Here is a 22,675-nt window from a genome sequence, read left to right as displayed (position 1 = left end):
GTGGAATCAATTGAAGAATTAAACTCATTTATCAAAGGATCTAGAGAAATCATGGCTACTGCAAAATTTGACCTAAGAGGTTGGAAACATAATAGACTTAAAAATGAAACTTCAATTCTAAACCTTTCTGATAAAGATTATGAAGATGTTGTGTCAGTATTGGGATTGAAATGGGACTTGTTTGACGATACTTTGTCTTGTCACGTGAAATATGAAGAAAACCCTGTATTGAGCAAAAGATCTGTTCTTTCCGAATTGAGTAAAATCTTTGACCCAATTGGGTTTACTAGTCCAGTTACTCTCATGCCTAAACTGATTCTGCAAGAGTGCTGGAAACAGAAAATTAACTGGGATACTAATCTGCCGAATGATCTAGCAAGGAAATTTTTCACATGGTCATCTCAGTTAAAATATTTGAAAGACATCAAAATTCCTAGATTGCTTCCCAAAATAGACGAAAGTACCACTCTGCATGTATTTTCGGACGCAAGCAAGGACGCGTATGCGACCTGCATTTTTCTTAGACACAGCGGTGAGAGTGGAGTCACTTGTCAATTGATACAATCTAAAGCGAGAGTTGCTCCCCTAAAAGCACTCACCATACCTCGACTAGAGATACTCGCTTGCACTATTGGAGCCAGGCTCTCTCATACAATAAGAGAAGACTTGAAACTAAAAGAGGCTCCAGTTTTTTACTGGGCGGATTCCACAAATGCTCTCTTTTGGATAAAACACAAAGAAAATTGGTCCACTTTTGTAGCCAATCGAGTAAATGAGATTCGAAAATTGAGTAACCCAGATCACTGGCATCACATTCCCGGAAAGTTTAATCCTTCGGATTTGCCATCACGCGGTTGCTCTGCAAAAGAATTGAGGAAATCCGAATGGTGGAAAGGACCAGATTGGATTTATCGACCTCCAGAAGAGTGGCCTATTGCAGATGGAGAACATCCTGACTTTGATATAGTAAATGGAGAGAGAAAACGAACTGTGGTTTCAGCAAGCAATAACACGAATACAGATAAATTTAACCTTTTTGACAATATTTCAAAATTTGAAAAGATCATAAAGGTCGTATCTTGGATCTTTAGATTCATTAAAAATGCTACAACACCACCATCTGAAAGAACTCATGGGAGAATTTCAGTCGAAGAACTAAAGGGAGCTGAAACAGTGGTTTTCCGACTCATCCAACAAGAATCTTTCGAAGGATTAAAAGATAAAAGAATACGTGCTCTAGAACCTATCATGGACTCCAATGGCCTTATAAAAGTGAAGACACGTATCTTTCAGAGAGACGATGATGCTGACTTTCGTTACCCAGTTTTACTTCCCTCAGAACATCCATTAGTCTTAAAACTGATCAAATCTGAACATGAAAGGCTAAGTCACGCTGGAGTACAATTCGTTATGTGCGCTTTGCGTGAAAAATATTGGATCATAAAGAGTAGGGAGACCGTACGCAAGGTTATCCAAAACTGTGTACGTTGTCGAAGGTTCGACTCTGATTCATATAAGATTCCTCAAGCGCCACTACCTGAAGACAGAATAAGAGATGCTTTAATTTTTGAGATTATTGATGTTGATCTGACGGGTCCCTTAATTTTAAAAGGAGGCCAAAAACATGGATCGTCATTTTTACTTGCGCAATATATAGAGCAGTTCACTTAGAGCTAGTCTCATCTCTATCAACCGAAAGTTTCCTGCACGCGTTCAGGCGATTCATCGCTCGAAGGGGTAGACCTGTCACTGTATACTCCGACAATGGAACCAATTTTGTTGGATCAAATAATTTGTTTAAGACCATAGATTGGAATTCTATCTTAGAAAATGCAACAGTTAAGAAAATTGAATGGAAATTTATTCCCCCTTCCTCGCCATGGTGGGGAGGGTGGTGGGAAAGATTAATTGGAGTACTAAAGAGAATTCTTCGAAAGGTACTAGGAAAATCTTCTCTGAACTACGAAGAACTGTTGACAATCATTTGTGACTGCGAGAGCATTATGAACAACCGTCCTCTCACGTATTTGTCAGAAGACGTAAAGGATTTAAGAGCTCTCACCCCAGCAATGTTTCTAACAGAAATTACAGAGACTGGAGTTCCTGAATTAGATCTTTTGGATTCTAAATCCATCAATAAAAGATACCTTTACAGAGCCAAATTGAGAAAAGATTTACGAAAAAGATTTCGATCAGAATATTTAGGGCAACTAAAACAAAGCTCAAAATTCATCCGCGAACCATCTTCTGTGAAAGTTGGTGATCTTGTAATTGTGTCCAACAATGAAAAAAGGATAAACTGGCCCTTAGCTAGAATCGTGGAAATTTTTCCATCCCACGACGGACACATTAGATTAGTGAAACTGAAAACTGCACAAGGGGAGATTATAAGACCTACTAAGAACCTCATACCTCTTGAACTCAACTTTACACCTGAGTAGGATATGCTAGTGAGGTACAGAACTCGACGTATGACGAAATCTCAAAAGACTTGAACTACAGGTCAGTTGAGGTCCATCCTCTGTTGATACTGGACCTCAAGGTGGGAGTGTCGCGTTTGCTTACTAGAACTTTACTTCCACGAACGCCCTCTGGCGAAAGAGACTAAAAGTAGTCAGTTGAACGGCTGACGCGTCTAACAGATGTATAACGATAGACCGTCTCCGTATAAATTATGCTTGTATTCATTGTAACTTGTAAATATTTTGTAGATATCTTTCATACGAATTAAAATTTCTTAAAAAGTTTATAGCTGTGTTGCGCAGTAAATCGAAGTTCATCATAGAGACAGATACCGAGAAGAAGGAAAAGCAGGCAGTTCAGGGCAGCCCTATTTAGAAGGTAAGTGAACCTTCACTTATCTATTTAATGATCAAAAAATTTTAATAGTACAAAGTTGATAAAATTTTTTAACATTACCTATTATTATTCGGTGCGGTCTATAAGTTCAACAATATGTACATTATACGATACAAAACTGACATTATTATTACAGTTTATGAAGCAATTAAGGAATTATACTTAACATTAATTGACATTACATTTACAATTACATTACGCATATTGAACATTGTATTTACTTTGTCGGAAGTGACATTACATATAGCTACGTATCGAACATAATATTTACTCCGCGTAATTACGTGAGTGATCTTGGAGGAGCTTTCATGCTGGGCTTGTACATATACACTACATGTGTGCAGAAGGCGGTTGCAACTAAATTACTGCAGTGCACGTATAAATAGTGCTGTGCATATACATATTTACATAATTATGATATCGTCTTATATATACACTATGCGATACGGTATTGACATTATATATGAGATTTCAGATAATAGTGGTATTTATTACATTACCATTATTGACATTACATTTACGAATTACATTATGCAGATTCAACTCTGTAAATGCATTGTCAGGAGTAACATTGCATATAGAACATATTTATAACACTATATTTGCTCTTGCTTTTATGTGATTGAGTTTTAGGATGGCGTACAGACAGACCTGGTGAGCGAGATGTATCGATTCAGTAACCAGAAATTAGCTGATGTCATTACGTTTTTGGGGCCGTGGATGGAAATGGACAGGTCGTGAGGCGCATGAATCGAGTAGTCATTTATTGTTTGCAGTTGCGCCGGAAATTGAATGAAACTAGAGCTTTCCGAGTACTATATAGGGTGGCAATGTACTGAACCCACACCTGTTGTAGAAGAGCTGTGCAAAGTAAATTGAGAGTACCACGAATCTTTGACCTCTAGTCCTGATTTCAAGTTCCTGGTATACTGAACACCCGGATCATGTGACATCGACTTCGTCGGCAGGATCGTAGAAGCGGCAGCATGTGTCCGTGAATTATGCTTTGACGTTGTGAAGCATGTATTGCGGTGGATGGAAGGAATTTTGAACATTTTCTGTATGTAACCATAACTATTAATGCCTATTATATTAACTATAACTATTAATGCCTATTATATAATATTATTATTAATAACTATATATATTAATGCCGCTTTCGGCTTCCTTTTTTGTATGACGATCCTGTTGCTATAGCACGCATGGTTTGATTTTCGGCCACAATTATCTACACAAGTCCGTCATGGTTTGACAGACTAGCACGTTAAGTTTGTAAACGACCTTTTGGGACACCCTGTACATATAATTCTTAGAATATGCATAACATCCGAATACTATGTTTATTAAGGTAAAAAAAAAACGCGCCGAACAAATATGAATTTAGAAGCCAAACAACAAAAAATCAGTGCTATATTTGCAAATTTTCACAGGACTAATTTCCATGCTTTTACCGAACTATCAGCCTTAGCTGTCAAAGTGCAAATGAACGAGATAAGATAAGAAAGGTTGGGCAGGAGTTAAGCTACTGGCTTCATCTATTGTTGAAACAAAACAAAACAAAACAAAAAAAAAAAAAAAAAAAAAAAACATAATTTCTTTAAAGGCTGAACGTAAAGATGGATTGGAATTAGGGTCATTAACTAGAACAGAAAATGTTTTTCGAATGTGAAGCGCCTCTAGAAAATCTAACTCACCAATGGAAGATGTGTTTTGAATACTTTTGGCTGCAGAAAAATCGAAAGTGTGATTTTCGGACCAATAACGCTGAACAACAAAGGACTTCTGTGTTTCCTTTTTCCTAACATATGCCTCATGTTCCTTAACCGGAAATGTTAAGGCTCCCTTAGCTTGACCAATATGAATTAAACTCTGTTGTCATTCCTTTCTTTAAAAATCAATTAGCTATAAAATTGCTCGTATTTTACAGAAATTTAAATTTCGGGTCGTTTATTTTTCTATCAATAAAATCTTGAGTTCCATACTTAAAGGGACCCCATTCCGGGTATGAATTCTTGGGGTATTTACAGGATTCCTTGGCAGTGTGGCTTAATTTACATTGCTCAAACTAAGAGAAAAAAAGGAAACACAGAAGTCCTCTGTTGCCCAGCATTGTTGGTCCGAAAGTCAAATTTTCAATTTTTCTGCAGCCAAAATTACTCAAAAAACATCTACTATTGGTGAATTCGATTTTCTAGAGGCGTTTCATATTCATAAAAGTTACTGACCCTAATTCCAATCCATATTTACCTTCAGCCTTTAAGGAAATTATGTTTTAGTTTTCTTTTTTCATCAACGGATGGCGCCAGTAGTTTAACTCCTGTCCAGCCATTCTTATCTTATCAGTATACCTTATCTCGTTCATTTGCACTTTGACAGCTGGGGAAGATGGATTGGCAAAACAATCGAAACTAGTCTTGTAAAAATTTGCAAATATACGCTGATTTTTTTTTGTTTGGCTTCTAAATTACTATGCTTATTACTTAATTTATCATGAGAGATTTGCGATAATACTTTGCTATACATCACTCCAAGCGTAGAAAAATAAATCTTGAAATATATACATTTTAAATATGAAATGACGTATCTATATTTTATAAATGAAAAGATGAAAGTCTTTTATAAAGTATTCAAATTTGATAGCTATGCAATAGAAATTAAAAAAAACTTACTTCTCTTGGAGTATATTCATTCAAAATTTTCTCAGTATTAATCACTTTTCTCCATGAAATATGCTAGAAATTAAAAAAACAAATTTTTTTTTTTTTTTTTTTTTTAAATTTAACCTAGTAATGTCACAGAAACGCTGAGCACGTTTATAAAAGAATCAGTGTTCAAGACTTAATAGACCGGTCTCAAATGAATATAGAGTTTACTTATAGAAATATTAATCTTAGACTCGTATACTCAGTTATAGACTATTTTGAATTAGAGGTAAAAAATCTTATGACAGCAGGTTCAAAGCTAGGAGTAAAGAATTTACATGCCACTTAATGAAGTATTTATTATGTTTTAATAAATTAAGCATAAAATGCTCCTTACGAAAAACAGAGAAGTTTGAAGAGGCTTTTAAGAATGAATTTGGTGACTTAGATCATTTTTCATTATCTAATATAAATCAAAATTTGCGATTTATCTATCAAATTAAGGGGCACTTTAGAAAGTTGAAATTGCTATTAATGTATCTCCCTTGACAAAACAGCATTCGTTATTGACCCCATGAAAATACTAATTGCTCCAATTTTTGCGAAATGTACGCTTCCTCAAATCCTGTACTAAAAGGAAGAAAATCTTTTGATCTAATTTTATTAAATCCTAATGAATGTTTCACTAACTGAAGTTTTATGTTTAGAGTCGTTCCTTCTCTAGCATTAAAATTGTTTTCAAAAAATTATCTACCTAGTTTCGAAACTCTATTAGGGCATGAAGTTTTCAGTCATCTCTTTCGAACACATTGTTTAAATGAAAAGGAGTTATTTTATGCTCTAAAATAGCAGTACGAGGAAATTTAATTACAAATATATATTTTTCCATGATGGATTTTTTATAAGGTTCAGTATATTGAGGGATACATTGCTATAATGTGCTGTGTTAGTTAGAGTCTTATCAAAGTTGTATTTTTTGCATTTGCTAGCAGCTGACTTTTTTTTATATTTTTCACATATTTATTTTACATTTTAATGCTATTTTCAGTATCATTCTGAAGAATCTCAATCGAAAAACTTAAATACTTTTGCTTCCATGCAATTTCATTAAATTGTTTGAAACGAATATATTTTTCTGCAATTTTTAATGTGAAACAAATAGTAAATTTGCATAAAAATAATAAATAATGCAATATTGTTTGGTCACTATGTTATTTATCATTTTATTTTAGAGAAATTAGTAATTACACTTTACGCTAACATAAAATAATAACTAATTAAATATACACAATAGTTGTTAACTATTCGCTAATAGTCAAAAAATACTATACTGTTACTGATTCCTTTTTCTTATGAGTTATTTATGTCTAATAATGGGCGAACAATATTGTCTTCACGATAACGGTTTAACTTTAACAGAAACAGAAAAATGAAACTTTGCAGGCTCTAGTTTCAATTTTTTATATTTGCTACGTTTAAATTTGCATGGAAAAACTAATACTACAAGAGGCAAAAGCTAAATGAAAATTTATTTACATTAAAGGAAAATTTATTTGCATGGTAGAAACTAATAATAAAGAGACAGAAGCTAAAATGAAAATTTATTAAAGGTCAAAATTAAGAATGAACCTTACCAATTATTAAAGGAAATGGTTAATTATATTTGCACTGAGGTATTTGTGCTATTTCCAGTAATGACGTGACTTATACCTCCTGCCATTGAATATGAGCTACGTATCACTTCATACTTCACGAATTCGCACATTCCTAAGGGGTCAAAGTTCAGTTTTAAATACTTAAACCTGTTTGTCGTCAACGCAAATTATTTAGTCTTCTTTTTTTCAGTGGTTTATTGTTATTTACATTTACGCCTTCATTTTTGGAAGATGTATGAACGACCTACGAGTTCACAGAAACTATTTCATTCATCAGATAAATGTTGGACATAAAAAAACTATACTTTGAACTAAGCCTATAATAAACCTGAAATTTTCTGGAAGAGTAGATCATGCTGAGAATATGCAAACGAATAATGCGCATTACAAGGATTATTGCAGCATATGCACATTACACGAAGAACATCGATATCTTGAAGCAAAATATAAAAGAAGTCTGAAAGGTCGATTTTTTATTTGAAAATCACGTTCACTCTTTTCTGTGTGTCTGTTGGCGGTCAAGTTTCGCTTGCTATAAGAAGAAAGAACTCATATCAACGTGCTTTAGAATTCGATCACCGGATGATCGTAGCCTACCGGGATTGCGGATTATCGTACCGCGCAACTGCTGGTCGCGTTGATCGAGATCTAATGACTCTATGAATATTTGCGACGGATAGGTTTAAGACAGCTCTACAAAGCGATGTTTGGAATATCAAAGGCCAAATTCATCAGTACCCGAAACGGTAGACTCTTGTCAAAGTAGGTATTAGGGACATCATCAGCCACATCATGTACTTGTTTTGGTAACTGGGTGTGTTGCACATCCTCAAGTATTCGTACATATGATGCGTAAATGTCTGCAAAATTACAAATTATCAGCAAAGCGACTATTGTTGCCGCTTCCTTTTACACTAAACTACAGGACACAGCGCCTAAAATGGCGCTTCCAACCACGCTCACATGGACGCAGCAATGGCACGACGTTGTCTTTTCAGAAGAATCCTGCTTTTACCTACATCATCATGGTGGGCGAATCCGTGCATGAAGCAAAGACGGGAATGAATGTTGGATGTTTGTACTCATCATCGACATGGTGGCCCAATAGTCGTTTAAGTGCATTTATAGAAAGCATTCATTTAAAATAGGGTACGGAACAAAATCATTGAGTCTTGTCTTTCTGTTATTTGACGTTATTGTTAAGTTTTGTCGGTTGTTACAATTGTTTTAAATAGTCTCTTCTACTCTCTATTCTCTCTCTCTCTCTCAAATACTGTAACAATAGACATAAGTGAGCAAAACAATAGAAATAACAAAATATAATTACAAAGCTCATGTAATTATTTTATATCGCGTCTGTTTTAAAATGAACACAATGTAGTTGTCAGAAGTATTGAGCAATATTGACGTATAATAGCCAGAAGTATTGCCATAAGTACTGAAGATACAAGTATTGGTTTCCGTAATGTTCTGTGCTTCAAAAAGTGCCGGGAATTTGAATTAAGTCACATTTATTCATTTATTTTATAAAGTATTTTCAAAATAAACACGAGTTTGCTAATTATTTCAATTAAAAATGTAACAATTGTAATGACCAACAGAATTGTTTGGAAAAATACAAAAAAAAAAAAAAAAAAAAAAAAAAGGATCCAAGCATGCGTAATGTTAATATGTCTTGCGTGAACTATGAAATAAATCTTGACATCAACTTCTGTTCATTAAGTTATTAAGTTTCCTATGATGTCTGTTGCCTTTCTGTTAACTGCTTGGCTTTCTATTGAGCAAGGGACAATTAAAAAACTATTGTTACACTTTAGAATGCATTGAATTTTAGATTTAAAGCATTGGTTTTTGACCGTTGAGAGTATGATAAAAGGCATCCAATGAACTTGCCGAAACTGTGGAGTTCTACGGAATGATTTGACTGAGTGTATAGCACTTGAAACAGCGATTGCCATGTGAGATATATACTATCCCGATGAAAATATAAATGCGCTTTAGCTATAGACGAAATGCTCCAAACATATATTAGCTGGAAATAATATGCGAAATAGCTGGAGAATTAAATCTTTATTTTTTACCATTTAGAAGATATTCATTATTCGGTATGATACATCACCATTTATACCTGGGAAGTTTGTTTTTTTGAAAACTTCTTGATTCCCCAAAAATTAATTTTCCACTCAGTTACTAATTCTCAAGAAATACCCTTGCAAGGTTTCTTGCGATCGGTGAGTGGTTTATGGCAGCCATTAGTCTACTATTAATATTGCTATCTCTGCTATTTTTGACTGTCAGATGCGTAGCATGCAAGTGACGAATTCTTTGACATTCAGATTTTATACTCGAGCATAATTTATATCGAAATATAGTTATAAGAATCCTGTCATTTTTTAGAGAGTTCTTATTTGAAATGGAAAATATACCAATAAGTCATAAGAAGTTATTTCGTAAACTATGTACTAACTAATGCAACATTTTATCCATGCATAATCGTTATCTTAGTAGAATACAAATGCTGTAAGAAAAACAAGGTTAAATAAGGTTTAATCATGTTACATGTAAGCAAAATATAACCTTACATTGCGTAGCATTGTTTCAGCAGCACTCATGTTGAAGTTTCGAGCTATAAAGATAGAGTATTTAGTAAACAAAATTTAATTTAAATAAAAGTTTAGTTTAATAATTCAACTGAGTTTATCAAAAGAGCATATATTTTACCTCTCAAGAACCGTATAAACATGTTATCGTCGGCAAACATTTCTTGATCCATTTCACCATCCAGTCTACGTTTCAACTGAAAATAATAAAATGCTATCTTGTTAGAAAACTTAGAAGCAAAAGTTTGATGAATAGTTTGAAATACTGATGTTCTTTTTTAATGGACAGAACTGATTATCTCTCGAAATACTTCAATATGAAGTTGATTACAGATGATGTTCATACATTTTTGCAACGATTGTGAATTTAATAATTGAATTTAAATATTAAATTTAAAATACTGACATCAAATTGGTATAAGGTTTAGTTATCATCAGCAGCATTAAAAATATTCTTTTCTTTAAAATATCGCAGAAAAATAAACAGTGGGCTGAATGCTAGACTTTTGCACTGTCCAAAGAGAAATTCTGTTATTCAATTATTAAAGAAAGATATGAAAAGCATGGTTTTAACATTTAAACACGTAAAATAAGTGACATAATTAATATGAATGGAAAGAAACGTCAAAGTTTACATCTGACTGGGAGCATACTCAACATACTCAAGAAATGTACGTACAGCTCTTATTAAATCTAAAGTCGCATCTCATGTTTTAAAGGAAAATCCAGCCCTCCAAAGAGATATTGCAAAACCTTTAAATATCTCTGTAGGAACTGTGAGCAAAATTATAAAGTCTGATTTAAAGCTTTTGAAAACAGCAACAAAAAAAAATGATATTTATCGTTTAACGCCGAAACATATTTCTCAGAGTGAGACTATGTGTAGATCGCTGTATGAAAATTATTTGGCAAGAGAAGATGGAAATATGTAAACACATTTGATGAGGCTTGGATACCCTTATCCGACTGCAAAAAAAAAAAAAAAAAGATCGATTGATCGATTTACTACCGAAAAAGAGGAGAATAAAGACTTAATAAGTTTGTTCAGAGAAAACAAGGAGAGTTTTTCTAAAGATTTTATGGTTATTACTGGATTCTCTTATAACGGAAAGCTTCAAATAAGGAAAGTAGAAAAAGATGTCAAAATTAATTAGGATTACTATCAGATATATGTTTTAACATTTGATTTCAAAGAAGAAATTCCATTCCTTTATCCAAACAATCTTCACCGTGTTAAGTTTCATCAGGATAAGACTCCAAGCGATACCTTTAAACCTACTGCTTAATTTTCTGAAAAAAATGAGAATTGAAACCGAAAAATCCCTTTAAATGCATTCCACCCAAGTTTCCTGATGTGTTCCTTATGAATTACTGTGCATTTGGACTTTTAGAACAAGCTCTTTATAAGCGGTATCCCAAAAAGTAAAATACTTTTATCTTTTTCGCATCAGCGTGTTGCTATTCATTAAAGCTTAAGATAATTTCAAATTTATTCTGAAAGGTAATAATAAACTAAGTGATTTAAAAGTAATGAACACAATTCTTAAGAATAATTTTTCTATTTTTTAATGCGATTGATTTAAATAAACGTGAATTAAAATTATGATATGCATACTTTTTATGGCGACTATTTTAGGCGGCTATCCGTGCGAGTGGCTAGTTTTTAAAGACGTAATATAAAGAATATAAAAATATGTATGGCAATCTCTAACGTTATATCGTTATAACAAGAATTCTAAAGATATACTGTTTTTGAATATTTTGTGATTTTCTGTTGAATTTGATTTTATGCGGCGTAAATGCGAAAAACGTAGTATTTGTTAACACATAAAAAGTTAATAATAAAAAAAGCGAAAACATTTTTTGTTAGCCATCTTACTAAGAAAATTTAACATTGATATGATGAACTGAGAAGACTGAAAAAATACAAAAATGCATACGAACACTTAACACTGCATCGGGAATTCTAAACGTATTAGAGCAGACTAGTAGTTGCTAGAGCAGACTAATAGACTATGACTTCAGAGAGAGTGTAAAAAAACTTAACAAACCCTTTGGACTAACATTAAAATCTGAAACCTTTTAGAATTTTTTTTAATTATATATATTCTAAAATTTAAAAACGTGATTCATGTTTTTTATTTAAAATATTAAATTACCAAGAAGATCAAATGGCCACGGAAAATTATTTATTTAAAGTATAGTTCAAATCATTATTCTAAAGTATTTACGTGCTCACTACTATGGCATAATTACTTCAGCTGAACAATTTTCTACGCAAGAAGTTTCATATGTTATATTAGAAAAAGTCTGCAAAATCCTTAGTAATCAGGACTTTCCAAAATACCAAACCAGAAGGACTCTTTTTGGAGGATTTGTTTCGCCACTCAGCTCAACATGAACAAAACGGAATTAAAACATATGGCGGTTCCATTCGATTATAAAAACTAATTTTAAAACTCTCTGAGCGGCCAGGGTTTTCGCTAAGAAAGCACAGATTTCCCAAAACTACTATGAGAACAAACTATTTTTTTAAAACTAGAATAGAAGAGAAAAACGCCAATGTGACAATCAAAATCGCAATAACAACCTTGTATTTAGCATAAGTATATTAAAACAATCAATTTTGAGGGCAGCTAAAGGTCTCTCCTCATCAGGAGAACGAAAAGAGTAGATGAGGTGTTGGATTGGTCTGCTCATTCCCCATCCTATTCCGTTCATTCGCTTTAGATTGCTTGCTATTTTGGAGGTCTTGCTTTTAATCTAGTCTAGATAGTCTATAAAGTTAAGTTTTTTTTTATCAATGATGACACCCAGGTATTTTAGGGAGTTAATTTTTATTTTAATTCAATTTCGAATCTTCGAAGTCTTGTTATCTTTTGTGAGGATTTGTGGATAATTAAGGCACGTGATATTTCTTGAGAAATTATTAGTTTTCGTTGTTTGCAAAGAGAGTTAAAAATTTAGACTACTTCCATAAAACGGCCGAATGATTTAGTTCTGAATATTATTTTTTTATCAGAGTATAATTACAAATTTTAAAAACCTTTGGCGGCACTCAAGTGCCGCGGCACAGTAGTTGAGAATCACTGGTGTAGAGGTTTCAAAGTCTAAACTATTAAACTCTCCAGTTACACGTGTTCTTCTTTTAATTGTGAGTAAACTACTCCACCATTTTTAGTCAGTGAACGCTTTTGCCACCACTGAATAATTGCGTTTCATTGTGGGTCAACAATCAACGATCAACAAATTGGTAATAAAGGGTACTTAGGCCTTTCTATCCCTACACCATCAAAAGATAAGAAATTATTGCATCTATGAGAGTTCCGCAAATATGTAAAATATGAGTCCAAGTAAAATGGCAAAGAATTTCAAAGATTCTGCCTGCATGTCTTATATATTCAAGGAAGTTACCTGAAAATTTACTATCTAACTAAATGTTATTGGTTCTAAATGTCTTATATGTTTTATACTTGAAGGGTCCTTTCTTATGGAAAGTCTCAAGTTTTGGACAACTCATTCACAATTGTTCTTCCTTACTTGCATGTTGATTAAGAAATTATATTTCCTTTTTTATATTCATGTTATTATTCATTGCCTTATTACAGTGTAGAACTTATCAATACAGAAGATCCTAATCTAAGCAGGAAACTAGACAAATTATTTATAAAGTTCTGAAACAGTTTCCTTATTCATTTAAAAGGACCGACTTTAGGTATCTATGTTTGAAGATCAAGGAAATACCGTATTTACTTGCATATTTCGCCTTCACTCGTGATCCCCCTCAGAGGTTTTAGCATATGATTTAGAAACTTCTGGTTTGTGATAACAATATAAAATGTGAGCACAAATAAGGAAGTATTTTGTGTAAGTAAAATGAAAATTATTGGAAGTTATAAGTCCTTTGAAAAACAAAATATAATAATATTAGTGGATCTGTATGTGAGATTTTTAGTATGCTATGTTTACTATTAAAGCCGTCTTTTCAGTGATAGTACATACCGCGTATTTTTCCCTTCCCAGATTGCAGCTGTAAAAGTAGTAGGAAAAGAGGAGAAAATATGCAAATAAGTACGGTAATATTTCAGATGAAGCAAACAAGGAATTTCTCTAAAAACATTTTGTTTTTGTATCTGTACAGACTAAGTTAAAAAAAAATATCAGATATACATGTTTTCTAAATATGAACTGAGATTTTTCCCCCTGCTAGCCTAAAATAAAATATATCGCTATCAGTATACTTCGGCATAAATAAAAAAATAAATATTAATTAAAAAAATAATCTTATTATTATAAGGTTTTTTAGTTATAAATTAAAAAAATCTGAAAGCTTCCAGATTTCATATTACGCCCAAAAGAACTTTTTTTAACCTTTTGTGTGTTACCTTTATTTATTAAATATCATGTTCTTCACACTTAAGACATAAAATTCAATTCAACAGCAATATCTAAAAATAATTTTAAAATGAGCATATCTTTAGACTTTCCGATACACAGTCTCGAGCGCTAGAGATAAAAATGATTTTTTTTTCCCGTGCAGTTTTGCCATTGTTCGCTTTAAAATCGTTGAGTTTGTTAATCAAAAATTCGTTGAAGTGTTACAAAATATGAAATCGATAATAAAACAAATTTCAAATTCCAAATTAAGCCTTCCGTATGCCCATATTCGGAGAAGGATTGTGTTATTCAAAATTTGATGGCTCTAGGTACCTTTGTTTTATTACAATGCTAGAAATATACGTATATTTATGCAGATTCTTCATTATTTAATTTCTTTAAATACAATACAGGGCTCTAATATTTGGTGGCAACAATTTAAAAAGAGATTCGCCGTTTATAGTGATTCGAAGCAAAATGCCAAAACGAAATTAATATCCCTTCTGGGCAAATTGCCCCTTTGGGCTAACAAATAAAAATTCAAGCAGTTAGACATTGGGTTGTCGAGAAAATTTTTTCGGTTTGCCCAAAGATAGCGTTATGTTCGTTTGGTTATTCTTCAGTCAGTCTTATTTTTTCTTCTGAGATTTGAAAACTGACATTTTTAGGTTGCTATAGAAACAAATAGAAACAAACGTATTTGTGTTTACAACTGTTATTTTAAGGTCAGTTTTAACATGGGGAGCAAAAATAAACTTTTTCGACATATATTACTTTTAATTTTCATAAAGACAAGAAAACGATTGATGCTCACAAATAGATAAGCGATGTTTATATAGTGCTGATTGCTTAACAGAACGTATGTGCCAGGATTGGTTTAACAGATTTTGTTCTGGAGATTCTTTACCTAAAGATAACCAACGCTTGGCTGACCTTCTGAAGTTCATGATGACAAAGTTAAAGCCATAATTGAATCGAATTATCATATAACTGTGCAAGAGATTGAAAAAAGATTAAATGTATCACACACAACAATTGAAAATCACATATGCCTTGGACTCGTTAAGAAGTTCCATATTAGGGTTCCGCATTAATTGAAAGAAATTCATTCAACACAATCAATATTTGTGATACGCATTTCAAACGTAACGCAATCGACCCGTAACGCAAACGTAACGCAATCGATAATTCGTTTCGTTCATTGATGGACGAAACATGGATCCTCAACAATAACCATTAATCGAAAAAGATCATGGTCTAAGCATGATGAGTCAGCACAAATCATATCGAAAGCTAAAACGGCATTAGGAAAAGGTCATACTGTCAATTTGGTGGGATTATAAAGGTGTTATGTATTTTGAGCTGCTTCCAAGGAACCAAACGATCAACTTAGATGTTTACTGCCAACAATTTATGAAATTGGAGGAAGCAATCAATGAGAAAAGGCCAGAATTGACAAACCGCAAAGGAATCGTAAAGGAACTCCACGACAAAGCGAGACCTCACATATGTTTAGCAACACTTACGAAATTATTGGAGCTTGGCCCGGAAAGTGATATCAAATTCCCCATATAGCTCTTTCCACCTTCGGATTATCATTTATTTCGGAGTTTACAAAACTTCATAAATGGTAAAAGTTTCTGTAAACCAATGACCTCAAACTGCACTTAAATGGAGTTTCTGCGGACAAAGACCCGAAGTTCTGTGAGCGCGGAATCATGAAGATGGCAATAGATCATCGAACAGAATAAGATATTTGAATGATTAAAAATTCATTTTTCACATAGAAAAAGTTGAATTTTATTTCACACTAAAAACGAAGTTACTTTCTTGCCAACCCTATATTTCGGTTAAATATTTCGGATTTATCCGAAGAGAACAAATGCTGATATTTATTTAGGAATAGTAAACTTCAGATGCTTCACTGATTTTTAAAACTGCAGTACATAAGGTATACAGAGGAAATATTCTGAAATATGTGTAATATTACTAACATATTCATCCAAAAAAGGTAAAGTAATGTAATAAAAATTAAAGACCATTCTTACTTCTTGAATTGCCTCTTGCTCCTCCACTGTATATTCTTCCGGAGACATCTTGGAATTTTGTTTCTTATTAACTTTGCAACTATAAACGAAATTTTGAACAGAAGTTGAGTGATTGAAGCGAATCCATTTTCCCATGCAAATTGAATTAATATATCAAATACGTTTAGTTTTACATATTTAGAACTGGTGTTAATATTTTTTTGCTAAAGACCATTTTCAGAATTACTGTTACTTATTATACTGCAAAGGTGCGGAATGAGTTGATTACATTTTTCTGGTACTAATGTTCCTGTTCGTATATTACTGTTTAGGTAAGAAGGAAACATCTGCGAGTATCAGGTTGTATCAGCTTTTACGTATTATTCTAAGCGTCTGAGAAAATGTGCTTTCGATTCGTAATTTGATATCTCGCTCCAAGTACCTCTCTTATATTTATTTGCATTAAAAAAAAAAACCTACCTTTCGATACATCTGATTCAAAGTGACAAAATAGCGTAGTGTTTGTACGTAATTCGAAATCTTGTCATAATGATGGAGATCGAAATCCAGAAAAGGGATTAATTTGCTTTGCCTATGCATAGTATCTGCTGTCCTATATTTTGAATGATTTATTGCATCATTTGAAGTATTGTTTCACTGTATATAAAATTAGGGACACTTTATTGATATTCGACGAATCTTTGCGCAGATATATGGATATGGGTGTGGTGAAATGCGGTGGGCATCCATTGTTCAACCACAGGCAATGTGGTTATTGCCAGTCGCCTTCACAGGACCCACAAAGGGTTCCTGCCAGACGTTGCTTTGTTTTATGTTGTGTTTCTTAAGCTTCGTGTATCTTATGAACAGGAGGTTCATTATGCTTATGATTTCCTTTCACAGATATTTGTTCTTGATAGCATATCTTAGAAAAGGGTTGCATTACGCGATATAGCCAATTACGTTAACATATTTAATTTTCTCCAGTAACATTCCAATGTAAAAAGTATTTTAATGATTTATGACAAAACGGAAGGTGGCGTAAGATTTACATATTCATATTCTTCAGTAACACATAAAAAGTCAGGCGTTTTTATTTTGTAAATTTTTTCACAAGTGTTACTTTTATTAAATTATCAGTTATTAATTTTTATCTCGTCTCATAGTGTTCCAAAAAATGCTCACACATTTCTTAATTTTTCTCGAATCGCTCTTCATTTTAGGATAAATAAAAATTATCTTTTACTTAAATGGTTTTATTAAAAACAAAATTTAAAATATGCGCTAAATGAGAAATACATTTAGAAGCTGAGATTTTAAATATACGCCTATATGTGTTAAGAAAATGCATGAGAAATTAAATAAACTGAACATACAGTTAAAATCTGTGAAACTTAAAAGTTCATGTTTTCAACATAATTAGCAAAAACTATTTCAGTAAGCATTCAATTTATGTTTTCGTTTTTCAGAATTTTTTAAAATTAAAGTGAGTATAGAGGGGGAGGCTTATTTTTAAAGTTATCATAGGCAAAACTCTAACTAGAGAATGATAAATTGTTTGCAGAGAATTCGGGATATTGCTTTCAGAACCAAATTAAGGTACCACTGAAATTGAAACAAACGCGTACTTTTAATAAACCATTTTTTGGACCTAAGCGAAATTAATGTTCCCAAAGTTTTAAGTTAAGTCGTTTAAAGTTTCTTCAGGTAATGTTTTTCGAAAGATTCGGATAACGGAAAATGAAAAAAAAATTCCAACTTTTGTATTTCGAATATGTTTTAGAATTCGGGGATTGCGAAGATTTGAATATCTTATTCTTACTTAATCACATAACATTAAAAGAATCGTTAAAAGAAAGATTCGTGGAGGACTGTGATGGGAGCTGTCTCGTAATCACATTTTGTAGTTGTACGTATAAATACATTCTTCTCCAAAACTTTTAAAATAAACTACAGTCATAGATTAACTGAGGATGAGCAATGACGAAATACGAACTTATAGAATGTATCTAAATAAATAAAATCTGCCTAAAATGTCTTACTAATTTATCACATCTTGTTATTTCAATACAAGAGTAACATTTTATATAAGAATGATCTAAAGAATCGGAAGCATTTCTTACCAAAATATGTTTTCTCTATTGAAATAGAAAGGTATATTTCATATCATTATAAATAACGGAAATTATTTCAAATCAGTAATTAATGTTTTGCTAATTTTCAAAGTTAACATGCTCTGCGCATGTTTTTCTTAAACCTTCTTTAATTAATTTGGTGTGAGAAAAATAAAATCAACGTTGATTTTATTTCAACAAAAATAAATAATTTCCCTTGAATGTCTCCAAAACATTCTGATTTATAATATGCTCTTCAGAATTAATGACTATTGCATGATGTGTGGTTATGTCTTTAAAATGTTTTATCAAAATACTTCTAGTTTTTATTACAATATTAAATATAATATACAGATGACTTTGATAATGAAGAGATTTACTTCACATGAAATAACAAAACAAAATTCCGTCTCCGATCTTATTCTAATAAAATAATCTTAGTAATTTCACAATAATTGTATCAGTGTCATTATGTATTTCTTATAGTTTGTTTCCTCTCTCATTTTCTGTTAGTTAGATGATGGAAAAGAACAATTTTATAAACAATTACTAATTTTCCTTGAATGTCTCCAAAACATTCTGATTTATAATATGCCCTTCAGAATGAATGACTATTACATGATGTGTAGTTATGTCCTTAAAATATTTTATCAAAATACTTCTAGTTTTTATTACAATATTAAATATAATATACAAGTAATCTTAGTAATTTCACAATAATTCTATCAATGCCATTATGTATTTCTTATAGTTTTTTTCCCTGTCTCATTTTCGGTTCATTAAATAATGGAAAAGGACAATTTTATAAACAATTACTGACTAGACTTCTGTTTATATTTATAAGCTGAAAATAGTAAACTACCTAACAATAAAAATTATTCTGTCTAAATCTAGAGAAATGAAAAACTTACCTAAGTTTATATTATAACACACTTGTATAAAACTAATCAAAAAGTTGAGATTTTACTCAATATTTATAAATACAAATGCATTCTAATATGCAATTCCTCACTTGGTACGCGTCACAACACTGAAAGAGAGAACACCTGTCAAAACATATGCTTTTATGATTCACGTACAATCAAAGAAATTAATAATGTGACATTAAAAGCATATTCTGAACTTCCTTACGGCATTCTAAGGAAACTGAAAAACAAGATGAAACAAAAGACCAGTATGATTATCAGAGTTTAGGAAAAATATTTCTCATCTAAGCATTGTCTTATACATAAGATAAACATCAATGTGTTGTTATTTAATAAATGGCTACGATCTATTATGTTCGAGGAAAATCTGGAACTTGAACGTGCATACAGGCTACAAATTTTAATTGATTGCATTGTTATTCTTTTAAGGTGGTTACGGGGTTGAGGGAAATAAGTAAATTATAGATTTCATGCAAATATAAAATAAATTGGTAACTGCTTGAAGATTTAAATTATAAAAAACTGATAGCTGCTTAGAGCATCTTTTAATGTTCTTTAAGCCTTCTGAGTGACCTTAAGAAACGTGTTTGCACGTAATCTAAAATGACGTGATTGGTTACCCAGTTTAAAGCTAACTTATAAGCTTTAATGCTGATTAGATTAATAACGAGAGTTTGCTACAAACTATATAAAATAAGATCAAAAACGTTAAAATATGTTACCATTATGTAAGTTTAAGAAACCTCAATGGATGCGTCTGACAGCTCGGAAACTATTTACAATTCAAATGTAGTTGAAATTACACTCATGTCCATAAATTAAGGATAATGCAAAATCAGGCAAAGGAAGAGTTAGAAGCAAAACAAATTGCACTTATTTGTAAAGCTTATTTATTAAACAAAAGGTAAAGAGAAAAAAAAAAAAAAACATGCTATGTGTTTAATATTATTAAAAAAATTAGCGATTTTTTCTCCCTGGAGCAAATAACAAAAAAATCTATTTACAAAAAAACAATATTACATGGTTGGTATGATTGTTAATACATTGTATGTCTCCCAGACGATGCAATATAGTCCGCACAACGTCTAGGCATGCTGAGTATCAAATTATCGATCTGATCTTGGGGATATTACACCACTCAAAACGCAATGCTCTCCGAAGTTCCGGTAGACATGTAGGAGGAGGTTGACGGGCTTCAACTCGTCGGCCAAGCATGTCTCACACGTGCTCTACTGGATTCAAGTCCGGTGAGAATGCTGGTCAGTCCATACGGGTGATCCATACGGGTCACCGTAGAGCAACTGCAAATGAAATTTTTAAAGTAATTGACAATTTTATGTCTGACAATGATATTCCTTGGAATAAGTGCAGTGACGGAGATCGGGCTTTAACAGAAAATCATCCAGTGTTATTTCTCAAATAAACAAAGTCGCACCTGAAACTAAATTTACTTATTGCTCCATTTATCGTGCAACTTTAGCAACCAAAACAATTCCGAAAACATGAAAATCGTTTTTAATCAAGGTGTAAAAATTATTAATTTTATTAAAAGCCAAGCTTTAAATAAAAATATTATTACGTTTTTCTTTTCTGACATCAGTTGTTGCGTTATTTTCTTCCTTCACATTCGTACGGGGTTCGTAAATTTGGAGTGAATAACGACGACACTTGATGAAGTATCGAAGCACACTTTATTTGTCAGTATTGTCAGGACAGCACCAAAGTCACGTTTTACAGTCGTCGGAAATCTACTGTATACACTCGCTGGAACAATCAGCGACTCAGCCTTCAGGTTATCAGGCTATCACGGTGGAGACAGCTTGATTGCAAAGCACCAGAATACAGCTCCCGACTCTCCTCGGTCGTTCTCCTAACTCCACGTACTCTCGAGACTCTCCCCGCTACAACTCGCGATGCACTCGACGACACACGAGCACAGATCCCGACTCTTCAGTTCAGTCGTTCCCGGAGCTCAACACGCTCTCTCGACGATGCACTAACCGCGCTACACTAACAGACTCCTTCGGTGCACTTGACGACCCACTTGGCACTCGCTGCCCGGCTGCCAACTCGATTGACTCCGCAGGGACTGATTCGCTAGACGAGACACACACTAACTCGTAACTAACTCGCCCTCTAGACGAGGCACACATACTATCAGCTCGCTAGGCGAGACACTCACTAACTGACTGCGAACCAGCAAGGTTTATATAGCTTTTGACTGGTGTTTGAGAACATTCTGGGGTAAACTGGTAAAAATTCGTTCCAGAAGGTTCTCCATCCGTCCATGGCATATCGAAAATTTTGTCGCCAATTTGGCGATTTCTCGCCAAATGTGGCAACCCGGCTTCCCTTGCCATTTTATGGCAACCCTAAAACTGCTTTGCGGGGAAGCTACCTCACCGCACCTGTAGATTTCGTAACAGTATTTAGTATTTTATGCCAAAAGATGGCCAATGAACATAAAACGCTTTTGTTACATTCCGAAGAAAGGTGGTTATCCAAAGGTAAAGTTTTAATTCACCTTTTCTGAACTTCGATTAGAAATTCAAATTTTTGTCTGTGATTCAGAATTGGAATTGCAAAAAATATAGTTTTGTAAATTATAGAGGGCGCGTTTAGCGTATTTAGCTGATATTTTTGGAAAAGTAAATGACTTAAATTTAGGAGTGCAAGGCCAAAGTGCTAATTTGTGTACCATTAGAGATAAAATAAATGCAATGATAAAAAGCTAATAATCGAAGAATTAGATAATTATAGTTTAAGCTTTTTACCACTTTTAGAAAGTTTGTAACTGAAAATAATTTGAAAATAAATGAGGGATTAGCATCCGATATTGATAAATAATTTCAACATGTATTTTCTCTATGGACTTTGGACTATTTAATTACGGCAAAGCACACGAGGGCTATCTGCCTAAAGGAGGGATGCCTTCATGGAGGACTTTCTAAGGTAAACTGGCTCGTATACACGTTACACTTGGGGAAAACCAGGAAAACGCCCATGCAGCCAGCCTGTTCGCGGGATTCGAATCTCGGAACGAACTACCATGTTCAGCATCTTTACCGCTCGGCCGCTGGTAAGCCTATATTTTCCTTAAGATTCTGAAAAAGAAAATTGGATTAAAAATTCACTGTTCAAATGTACCTGAAATTTTATCTCGTGAAGGAAAAAGAACAATTGATAGGAAATTCCTATGATCGAACTCTAACTGAAGATTTCAAAATTAACACACTTGTTAACTTTTGGCTGAAACTGAAAAACGAATTGAAAGGAATTTCAAATAAAGCTATTGCCTTACAGTGTAACCCAGTCCATTAATCTATACAAGGCCAGATGTGGTGATCTCATTTTTATGGAGGCACCTAATAGATGGGCAACCATCGCCTCCTATGAAGGGACGGACAATTACAACCATCCTTCTCCGGAATTCGAAACCAGTCCCTTTTGGTATTGCAGTCAGCTTCCCTAACCA

General features: G+C 33.0%; 1 protein-coding gene across 4 annotated transcripts in view; it reads right to left on the bottom strand.

Annotated features, from left to right (window-relative positions):
- Positions 1-19,342, bottom strand: part of LOC118195496 (SEC14-like protein 2) — a 56,774-nt gene extending 37,432 nt beyond the window's left edge. For 3 of the 4 annotated variants that reach the window (XM_085810615.1, XM_085810617.1, XM_085810616.1), the window contains exons 1-5: positions 19,186-19,341; positions 16,182-16,260; positions 9,878-9,953; positions 9,739-9,782; positions 5,529-5,591 (exon numbers count right to left, since the gene is read on the bottom strand). In XM_085810615.1, coding sequence (XP_085666741.1) covers positions 5,529-5,591; positions 9,739-9,782; positions 9,878-9,953; positions 16,182-16,229 — 231 coding nt within the window. In that variant the 5' untranslated portion in view covers positions 16,230-16,260; positions 19,186-19,341. Of the gene's footprint in view, positions 1-5,528; positions 5,592-9,738; positions 9,783-9,877; positions 9,954-16,181; positions 16,261-19,185 lie in introns of all 4 variants that reach the window. The other variant, XM_085810618.1, reaches the window with a different exon arrangement.
- Positions 19,343-22,675: the final 3,333 nt, after the last annotated feature.

The sequence above is a fragment of the Stegodyphus dumicola genome, chromosome 2 (genome assembly GCF_044657685.1).
Source record: "Stegodyphus dumicola isolate Sdum_Otavi_A_Nest chromosome 2, ASM4465768v1".
In the NCBI taxonomy this organism is placed as follows: Eukaryota; Metazoa; Arthropoda; class Arachnida; order Araneae; family Eresidae; genus Stegodyphus; species Stegodyphus dumicola.
This window is presented reverse-complemented; position numbering and strand designations above follow the sequence as displayed.